At 38.5% G+C, this 10,991-nt stretch overlaps 1 protein-coding gene across 3 annotated transcripts; it reads left to right on the forward strand.

The window, feature by feature from the left end:
• The first annotated feature begins 310 nt into the window (after positions 1-310).
• On the forward strand, positions 311-9,342 carry LOC306829359 (uncharacterized protein). Of its 3 annotated transcripts, none has more exons than XM_079352394.1 (7): positions 313-773; positions 2,390-2,425; positions 4,877-5,038; positions 5,628-6,565; positions 6,705-6,863; positions 6,954-7,043; positions 8,231-9,342. In XM_079352394.1, the coding sequence occupies exons 4-7, from the start codon at positions 5,645-5,647 to the stop codon at positions 8,558-8,560; spliced, it is 1,500 nt and encodes a 499-aa protein (XP_079208520.1). In that variant the 5' UTR covers positions 313-773; positions 2,390-2,425; positions 4,877-5,038; positions 5,628-5,644; the 3' UTR covers positions 8,561-9,342. The 3 variants fall into 3 exon arrangements, with proteins under 3 accessions (XP_079208522.1, XP_079208520.1, XP_079208521.1); XM_079352395.1 differs by having other exon boundaries at positions 4,899-5,038; XM_079352396.1 differs by lacking the exons at positions 2,390-2,425; positions 4,877-5,038 and having other exon boundaries at positions 311-773.
• The last annotated feature ends 1,649 nt before the right edge of the window (positions 9,343-10,991 follow it).

A 10,991-nucleotide genomic window follows, 5' to 3' on the forward strand; every position in this document is an offset into this window, starting at 1 on the left:
GTTTTTATGACCATTTTCAGTGCAAGATCTCGTTCTTTCATCAGTTTCAGAATATCAGCATTCATCCAAGGAAGGATGTTCTTTTAGTTCCTATACTTAAACTTCCGGGAGAATTCTGTGATGACACTCTGTACTTTACTTGATAATATTTGACTGCCCTCCTGCAAGTCTTTTCCTAAAAGCAAACAATTCCAATTCAAGCTATTTATAGTGTTTTTAAGACATTCCTGTTTGTTCTTAGGGATTCTACACTGTAAAACATGAGAGCCCCATTAAGTTATGTGAACTTGTTTTGTTTTTTTTACTCAAATTGTCATGGTAAGTTTTGAATATTGAACTCATGTTTATAAGTTTTAGAAAAATAAACTTAAAGTAATTAATTGTCTTGACTATTTGTAAGTTTTGTCATGACTGTCAGTGTTGATTCAACTTATTTCTGTAAGTTATACCTTGAAAAAAAGAAACGGGGGAGGAGGGGTGCTGCTGAAGAAATACCACCTGTTTTGGGGTTAGTCAAAAATAAAACTGTAAAGCTATGATACTTAAGAAGTATAGTGCTCACCAGTTCGCTAAACTGGATAAACCATAGTATTTCAACCACAACTTAATTATTGACGCAACAATAGAGAAAACAGCAGTGGACTACTTTCAGCTGCGGAGGGACGCACTTTTCAAGCTAGCTGCAATTAAACGTAGGTTTAGTGCAACTGCACAGTGGACCAGGGCGGAGGTCCACGACGACATTCTGCTGGGAGAAAAGACGCGGCAAGGAGGTAAGTTATCTTTTAAAAGTGCTTTTGAGTTTGTGTCGATAAAATTAAATAACACTGTCAGTTTCTTCTGTGATAAAAGGGAAAAAATTCAGCACATTGGCAGAGTTTTGCGAATATGACTACATTACCGTGTTTTTCTCTTTGCTAGTCCATCGTGTTAATCGAATTTTCAAATGGCGAATAAGTTTTATTACACCACTATTGTCCATAGGGGACATTTTAGTAGGCGTTCGTTTAGGTTATAAATGCTTCAGATGTGACGGGAGCAAAAAAAATAACTTTTCAACTAAACATTTGCCTGCAAGCACGTGCTGGCTAGCTAGCTAGTTGGCGACACGGTCAAGTCTAAGTAATTGCCGATGTGTTTTGGCATGCCGAGCCCCGGAGGATCGCTAAGTTCAGAAAACGGTCACTTTCACTGTTGCCGTGATCCAATGACGTTTTTATTATATAAACATGATTGACTGGTACTGACATTTAAAATACGATCCGCTCATAGAAAACTTTGCTAATAGAAAACAGCGCAGGTCGATAAAAATCACTCGGTTTCAACCTGATAATTCTGTGTAGAACGCCTGCTGCAGCCAGCATGTGAGGCGTTTTGGGAGCATTGGTAAGATATAGTACAGTCGTGGCCAAAAGTTTAGAGAATTTGTGGTCAATCCTCAAGCAGCGGGTGGACAAACAAAAACCCACACATTATTAATTAAACTGATTATTCATATTGCTCGGTCAGGATGTGGCCCAGAAGTTGATTGACAGCATGCCAGGGTGGATTGTATCCCTGAAAGTCATTGCACCACAACTAGGTTATGCAAAAACAGCGATTCATCAGCAGGCATAGAGGATTAATAGCTGTGGCCATACTGCAGTGCAACCAATATAAGGAGGTGAAGGTGGGGCAACCAAATCATTTGCTGGTGCACTTAGAAATGTGGTGCTACTGGTGGAAAAGTTAGTCTGGAGCCCTGTTATAATATATATTATAAGATAAGACAATATTTATGCTATAACATAACATTTGCACACAGCAATGTGCCTACATATATTTTACTTTTATGTATTCCATGTATACATTGAGCGCAGAGGCGATTATTTAACAATATGTTAAGGAGTAGTTACATTTATACAGTCTCACAATTACAACCGGCCCTTTGAGGGCAACCATAATGCTTATGTGGCCCGGGATGGACATGAGTTTGACGCCCCTTGCTTAGCTCATAGTTAGTTCCTCTTTAACCCAGCTATGGTATGTATGCTAGCGACAGTGGGAATTTAATAATGTGGCCGCTCGATACCTGATATATTTTTCAGAGTAATCATCACCACATTAGTGCAAATAAAGGTGATTTGTTCAAAAGATTGCTTGATTGATCTTTTTTTATATTTTTAAAAATGTTATATAAAACTAAAAAAGAAGTACAGATAGAATACCGTTAAAGTATGATTGACAAGAAGTATCGGTAAAAGTAGTAGTACCGATAAAATCAATCCCCATCCTTAGTCACCACCCAGAGTCAGGGCTTACTTTTTAACTGTCTGCACGGTAAGTTTTTAACTTATGAAATAACATGTTAATGGAGTCTAAAATAATTAGTTGTTGTTTTTCTCTACAGATTTCTTCAAGCATGTCCCTCTCATGAAGTGGAAATGTAAGTTTTGTGCATTTTCAACGAATTGCCAAGGGAAAATACTACAGCACTACAAAGAGCGACATGGGCATCATCGAAGGAGTTCAGGCCTCATCTGTATTCACAAAGACTGTTTAAAAACTTTTCAAACACAGGCTGAACTTAAAATTCATTTGAAAGATCATACAAAAGCTTCTACTATTGGAACCAAATTATCTTGTGATTTGTGTACATTCTCAGATCCTAGTGACATTAACAAGTACTTTGCACACTTGAAGACTCATTTGAGAAAGAGAGAAACTGTTAAATGTCCCTTTGTGGGGTGCTTTTTCAAGTCTTGTGTGTTGTCAACTTTTACAGCTCATAGGAGTCGCAATCATAAGTCTTCCACCTTAGAAGATTTCAGGCCAGAGCTTTTTGCACTGACTACACTTTCATTGCCTGTAATAGAGGAGGATTTTGTTTCAGACACTGAAGATATACTTGTATCTGAAGCTGAATCTGGACTTGATAATGAAACGTCCATTCAACATCAATTGGGATCTCTGTTTCTCCGCATGCAAACACTTTTGCATGTGTCAATTTCAGCAGTACAGGAAATAATTGATGAGTTATTTGACATTGGAGAATTAGCTCATCAAAATATAAAGACAGTCATTGATAAAGTTTTGAAAGACAATAATTGCATCGCTGATGCCTCTGTGGTTGCTTCATTGACTGAACAATTGCAAGCTTTGAACCCACTCAAATTTCTCTCAAGGGACGGGCCTCTTGGCACTGATCGCAAAAGACAGTCATTTTATAGAAAGAACTTTACAGTTATTGAACCAGTTGAATATTTGTTTAATACACAAGAAAAAAAGTGCTCATTTGTTTATGTTCCTATTTTACAAGTGCTCAGTAAGCTGTTGGAAAGAAATGAAATCCTTCAGACACTAAAGACCTCCTGTCAACAAGATGGTCATTACAGTTCTTTTCAAGACGGAGAATACTTTAAAGAGAACAAAATTTTATCTGAAGGATTAGGAATAGCTCTTGGACTATATATTGATGATTTCGAAATTTGTAATCCATTAGGCACTTCAAAAAAGAAGCACAAAGTTTGTGGGATCTATTGGGTGATTGCCAACTTACCTATAAGACTACGATCATCATTATCATCAATCTATTTGGCTGTGTTATGCAAAACCGTCCATGTAAAAGAACATGGTTACAGCAAGGTTCTAGGGCCTCTAATTAGAGATCTTGAGTTCCTTGAGAGAGAAGGTGTGTTTGTTCAACGTCTTGGCTCAAATATTAAAGGAACAGTTTTATATGTATCTGCAGACAACTTGGGTGCACATTCACTTGCTGGATTCCAAGAGTCTTTTAATGTTCAAAAGTTTTGCAGATTTTGCTTGGCAAATCGTCAAGATATCCAGAAATTTGATGTTAGAAGTGGGGTTTTTACTTTAAGAACACCAGCATTGTTTGATGAGGCTGTTAATGTGCTTAAACAGAGTGATGAGTCTTGTGTTGATGGTGTGAAGAAAGACTGTCCTTTAAACAGACTGACCCATTTTCATGCTGCAAAAGGATTTCCACCAGATTTTCTACACGACGCCTTAGAAGGAATTGTACCTGTGGAACTCTGCATATGCATTTCAGATCTCATTGCAAAGAAGTATTTCACATTGACTGAACTTAATTGTAAAATATTGACATTCCCCTTTCAATTCTATGACAAAACTAACAGGCCTCAGACAATACAGACAAACCTTCGAAAAAATGGAACCATTAATGGCAATGGACATGAGAACTGGACGCTTCTGAGATTTCTTCCGCTGTTTATTGGCCATCAGATCCCAGAGGATGAAAAAACTTGGCATATAATTCTTGAATTAAAAGACATTGTTGAGTTGTTAGCCAGCCCCTCATTCACAACAGAAACCCTGTGCTACCTACAAGCTAAAATCTCTGACCACCGACAGTTGCTTTTAGAAGTTTTTCCTTGTACAAAATTGCGCCCTAAACATCACTATCTGGAACATTATCCGACATTAATCAAAAAATTTGGTCCTGTAATTGACTTTTGGACAATAAGATTTGAGGCTAAACATTCCTTTTTCAAAAAGGTGGTTCGTGATGCTGGCAACTTCAAAAATATTTTGCACACTTTGGCTACAAGACATCAACTAATGCTGGCATATTACCTAGAGATGCCAAGTGTTTTTAAGCCAAGCATCGAAACAGGACGGGTATCTGTTGTGTCTGTGGGTATTTTAGATGCTTCTGTCAATGTGGCTATTCGGAACAAGTTTAGAGGTCTGGACTCCGTTTCACTCACCTCCACTGCCTTTTTGAATGGGACGAAATATTCAAAAGGAATGGTACTCTCAGTTGGGCACACAAGTGGACTGCCTGATTTTGAGAGAATATTGGACATTTGTTTAGTGGAAGGCCGCATATTTTTAGTTACTGAACTCTTTACAGCTGGATTTTTGGACCATCTAAGGTGTTACCAGCTGACCAAAAAAGAGCCTGCAGTAGCTGTGGTTGTTGATCCGGACCAGCTAAATGACTACACTCCTCTGGCTGCGTACAGTGTTGATGGAAAGCTGCTCATCAGTCCAAGGACATTCATGTTACAATAAGGTATCTATAAAAACACCCATGGTCATTTAAATCCTTTTTATTTAACACTTGTTAAAGTTAAGCCTTGCTAATTTACTGCTTGCCTAACATAATCCCACACATTATTTCAGACTATGCATTTCTTCACTCTTATACTACAGCTGTGGTCAAAAGTTTTGAGAATGACACAAAAATGAGTTTTCACAAAGTTCACTGCTTCAGTGTTTTTAGATCTTTTAGTAAAATGTTACTCTGGTATACTGAAGTATAATTACAAGCATTTTATAATTATCAAAAGCTTTTATTGACAATAAATAGAGTTTATGCAAAGAGTCAATATTTGCTGTGTTTACCTTCTTTTTAAGACCTCTGCAATTCACCCTGGCATGCTGTCAATCAACTTCTGAGCCACAACCTGACCGAGGAATATGAATAATCAGTTTAATAATTTGTCAGAATTTGTGGGTTTTTGTTTGTCCACCCGCCGCTTGAGGATTGACCACAAATTCTCAAAACTTTTGGCCACGGCTGTACAATTTGTAGTCCAGGCTGCTTCTACTGTTTGTCAGTTTTCAGCTTTGTTTTTTTTCTGTGTGTGTCTGTGTTAAAGCTGTAGGTGCCTCCAAGATGCTTCTCCGAGTCATTGTGTCCCCTCAAGAGATAAGGCGTGTCACCTTAGAGACCATTCCGGAGTCTGTCGACAAGTTATGTGAAGAACTGCGCAGCAGTATTGGCTTACGAGGAAACTTCCTTCTGCAGTTTGAAGATCCAGACTTTGGAAATGAGCTTTGCAATTTGACAGATATCAAAGATCTGCCAACGGACCGAGCAACGCTGAAAGTTTTGTTCACATATTCTGATGCTGTTTCTGATTCAACATTGGATACTGCAAGTTTGAGTTCCCCGAGTAACAGTTCATCAGTGGAATGGCCAGATCCATTTATTATCCCTGATTTCTCCCATGATGTTGAACTTCAGCTGACCGCAGCTAATGATGCCTATGCCAAGGAAGGAACAGTGATGGTCATCTCCAAGGGCATCAAAAGTGAAATACTGGACAAACTAGCCGATATGATATCCAAAATCACCGCCTATCCGAGTAAGGAACATTATGAAAGTGTAGCTACAGCTCTTGTAGCAAAGCACCCTTGTCTCAAAGAGCCGGGGTCTGAGAAGGGATGGTATTGCTGGGTATTCAGCTTGAAATTCAAGATGGGCAATTACCGTCAGCGACTGATGGCAGCTGGATGCCCTGAAGTTCTTGTAAATAAGAGAAAAAGGGGACAAACAAGCAGCAAGGTGTTAAAAAAGTCAAAGAAGGGAGAGGTCCATTACTTGCCAGATCCACCTGCAGGACAAAGCGCCTTTACATCTGAGGAGAATCGGAAGACCATGCTTCTAGAGGTGCAGAAGTGTGATCCAGACTTGCAGTTCCTGGATGAACTGATGACTGCAACATTCTCTCAGCGAAGAAAAGAAGTAATTGGTGACGAGCCACCCGTCTCTGAACTCATGAACAGATGGCCTGCATTGTTCAATGAGAGACAGGTAACTATTGCTAACTCAGACATCCACAAACACAAATGTTCTGTATTTGTCTACTTTAGCAGCAGTGCTATCAGATAGGATGTAATCTTCATATGTCATAATTTGATCTTTACTGGCTTCCCCACTACTTGTGTTTCAGATAAGAGCTGAGTTCGGTAGAATAGTGACCACTGATCTGCTGTCATTCCTGGAGGGACTTGATGCTTGGGTGCCGAGACTCTTGCAGTTGTATAAAGCAGCCATTTCATCAGGCAGGAGGTTGGCCCTTCAAAGTGTTATGCAGTGCCTTGATAAAGAGGTATGTATAGTGTGAATTTGTCAATGTGAACTTCCATTAGGACTCTAGTTTAAATATTGCATGAACTCACTTTTGTGTAACTTTATGTAGGACACAAACCAGAATCGGAGGACAGCTGCCCTTCTTGGTCTTCCACGTTTCTTCTCAGAGGATACTTCAGAGATCATCAGGATGTGTGATGTAAGAAAATATATTAACATGTAAACATCCCTTTTTTTCCACAACATTGCGGAACCTTTTTCATTTAACGTTTAGTACATCATTCAAAACTTACTGGCAGTTCAAATGTTTAAAAATTAACTGATAGGCAGTTTTGAAAACAGAATGTGATGATGATATAGACTGCTGAACTTCATAAGTTAATCACAATAAATGCATAGCTGAGTATGAGGTATATTTTAATACAACCATCATTTTTAACCATTTCCAGGCAGTTTTTATTTTTGTTTTGTTAAAACGTTGCTCTCCATGCTTGTAGCCTGCTCCTCAGTACCTTTTGTAGGTAGTCCAGTGGTGCAACTGAATTATAAGAACCAAAACTAAGTTTGAACGGGTGTTGTGTGGGGATATTTCTTGCATCAAAAGTATGCCAATAAAAGTGTTAGTTTTGTTACTAACTAGCTCAGATTGCTATAATAAGTGTCTGACAACATTATGGAGACAAATTCTACCTTTTTATTTACCTGATGTCGCTTCTCGTCTTTGTTTACATCCTGTTATGTCTGTTATTTGAAGCAGGGGAGTATGGGTGGAGCTGCAGGTACAGAAAGTTGTAGTTTATTTCTGAAGTGATGGCTGAATATTTAGAATATTTTGAACAGTTGGGTGAGGTATTTAAATTTGATGGCCTACATTATTGTTTTTTGAATTGATGAGAAGCTGCAACAGAAGTACAGAGGGAGAGAGAGGCTGCAGAGTTTCAGCCAGCTATGCTGTTGTGATACTCAGGTGTTTGTTTTGTTACTCCTATTAATACATACATTATTGTAAGGATTTGACAACATTATGGAGAGAATCCACAAATCAAATTAAAGTATCACATCAAAGTATTCTGAATCATCTAAATATTCAGCCATGACTTCAGAAATAAACTATAAGTTAACTAATAGAGGACGATGGCTCCCCCTGAGCTTTTTAAAGGCAGCAAAGTCTCTGGTCTATCTAAAGGAGACAAACAATTTTTTTTAAACAATACACCGGTTGAATTGCAATAATATAATGTACACTTTTTTTTAGTTGATGTTTTTCTTCTTCTTGCATTCTCAATCATGAACAAGTTTTGCCAATTTAGTGGCAACTTATTACTAACATTATTTTTCTGAATTACATGCAACAAAATAACAATTGAATTTGTCCAATTGTTTCAGGTTCATGGTGAAACCCTGGACATCTTAATGAAGGGAATGCGTGTCGGACTTCTCATTGGACATGAAGGCGTTCTGCATGATGCATTCCCAATGCAAGTCTTTAATGTGGCTGTGGTGGTAGAGGAGACAATCGTTCTTTCTAATGTAAGAGATGTGGCCACTGGTTTCGCGATGCTAATGGGAACAATCTACTGCCTGAATCTGGAATATCCTTCTGAGATGAAGTACTCATTTGAATTCATGCAAAGGGTCATCATGAAAATAAAACCTGACCACTGTTCAGCCAGGATACATGGACTCAGAAACAAGCTACTGAGGTATCGTTTGTAAACTGAAAAGGATGCCTGTAAGTCCTAACTGGAAGAAAGCTTTTTCTGCTTTGCTCATTGTTACTTCTCGAGAAAGCAGTTTATGTACCGAAGATGGAAAAATCAAAAACAATACAGAATTGTTGTGTCCTCTGGAGAAGAATAAAGAGCCTTCTGATCCATTCAGAACTACAGGCCAAGTCGAACCAAATTGAAGCACTACTATAAGAACTGTCGGAATAAATGTCCAGACTGTTTATGTACTTTTTTGACATTGTGAAGAATGTTAGTGAAGTTAATGTTCTGCATTGTTCATAACTGAGTTTGCACAGAACAACTTGATACAATATTGTTAAAGCAGTGACCTTAGTGATGTGTAAACCAATGCCATAGCATTATATAAACCTGTTCATATAGAGAATAACTTCAGCATCACTATTTTTCGCAAAACATGTTGCAAAACATATCGCAAGATCTTAACTGAGAGGAATGTTATTGTTATTCTGCACTGTTCATAATTGCTTTTGCACAGAACAGCTTGATATATATTGTTGAAACAGCCATTTTGTGGTGTGCAAGCTAAGGTCAAAAAGTCAGCTTTAACTTTAAAATAATTGTTAAGCAATATTGTTATGCTCTTGTCTATTAATTTTACTTAGCTTATTATATTAAAGCTATGTAAATGTTTTGGTACACCTAGCCAGCTGCGCAACTGCTGTGTCTAATCTCCACTTTCTAGTGTTGTATGGGGACAATACATTGCAAATGTTAAGGCATGAGCATTGTTAAAATAAAGTTTTGTTTTTGAACAAAGAAGCTCTAAATTGATTCACTGTGAAGTCTAGATTTAGTATAGTCAAGAGTAGGAATAAAGTTGAAACAATTTAAATACTTTAGCCCTTTTAACTTAAAATAGCACTTAATATGAAATATTACAAAGTCATTTTAACTTAAAAGTGTAAGTTGAAATGACAGGGAATTGTAAGTTTACAGGACAAGATAATGTGAGTTTTCATGAATGGACAATTCAACATAGTAAGTGGACTTAACTTTGAGACTCAAGTTGAAAATACAAACTATCATTAGTTAAACAACTTGTATAACTTAACAGTTTGAGTTCAAACAATGGTTACTTTCAAGTTGAGTTTACTCACATTTGTAAGGCAGCAGGTGAACTTTCATTTCTAAGTTTTACTGACTTAAAATGTCTTACAGTGTAGGGGATTCATGCTCTTTGGCAATTGAGGAGCTAAATCTCTTTTTTGTTAATTTTCTAATCACAAGAGTGAGGTTGTGGTCAGATAGCCCAGTGATCATATTGAGAGATTTGGTAATTTTCTCAGGTCTGTTACTGAATACCAAGTCAATCTGAGTTCTGGTGGATTGGGTTATTCTAGTTGGACCCGTAATCAGCTGTGAGAGATCTGAATCATCAGTAATTTGTTTGAGGTTCTTTCTAATAGCCTTATCTTCCCAGTTAACATTAAAATCACCCATTATTATCACCTCTTTTTTAAAATTGCATTCTACAAGCAAGTTTCGAAACTTTTCATAAAATGCATTATTTGCAGAGGGTGGGCGGTAAATTACAATCAGGACAAAAGACATTTGTGGTGACAAAGTGATATTCAAGCCAATACATTCCAACTCATTATTAGACCAATTTAATTCATTACATTGAGTACTATCCTTCACATAAACCATGACCCCGCCTCACCTGCGTGAAGTTTATGAACCCGAAGTTTTGCGTGGGGTGGGGGGCCAACTTCACGCAGTTCCCCGACCTCCTTTGATGTCACTCTGTCTCTTCTGTAGATTTGATAGCCAGGTACCTCTAATGCTGCAGATGGTGAGTTTTCATGCAACCAAGTCTCAGACAAGCATAGAAAATCTAGATTTGAGTCCATTAGAAGATGTTGAATTTGGTCACTTTTCGATTTTAAACTTCGTATGTTAAGATGTCCACCAAATAAACCTTTGGGTTTTATTTTGGGGTCCCATATTATTCTCGAGTGATTGACAGCTTGAAAGACTTTCCACTTCCTGGTTTTTTTTGATCGCTTGGTTAATTCGTTTCCTGTTTGGATCAGCTGTGTGCCATCTGGCTACACGTGGATTATTGTTTAGGTTAAAGTTACAGTTACATTCACCTATGGTCGGAGTTTTTACTGATCGTGCGGGAAGATCGTCACCTTTGATATTTTTTGCCGAAGTACAAACACGGGAAAACGCCGTTCTTGCGACTCTCCCGGGCAGCTCATCGGCATCCAGGCACCCCACCGGCGCCGGCTGTCCCACTGGTGTAGACGCCAGCACACCTGATGCGATCCACGGACGCACGCCACCATCCCCGCTCACCGAAGTCCCTTCAATGCTGGACGCCATGTCCCCGGTAGACTCCAGGCCCCAGGGCAGCGCATCGGCGTCCAGGCACCTCACCGGCGCCGGCTGTC

The sequence above is a fragment of the Symphodus melops genome (genome assembly GCF_947650265.1).
Source record: "Symphodus melops genome assembly, chromosome: 9".
NCBI lineage: Eukaryota > Metazoa > Chordata > Actinopteri > Labriformes > Labridae > Symphodus > Symphodus melops.

Bases quoted from the DNA above. Each gene is read 5' to 3' on its own strand.
- LOC306829359 (XM_079352396.1), top strand. From the start codon at position 5,645: ATGCTTCTCCGAGTCATTGTGTCCCCTCAAGAGATAAGGCGTGTCACC. The intron at 6,864-6,953 runs GTATGTATAGTG...AACTTTATGTAG, and splicing joins TGCAGTGCCTTGATAAAGAG to GACACAAACCAGAATCGGAG. The intron at 7,044-8,230 runs GTAAGAAAATAT...CAATTGTTTCAG, and splicing joins AGATCATCAGGATGTGTGAT to GTTCATGGTGAAACCCTGGA.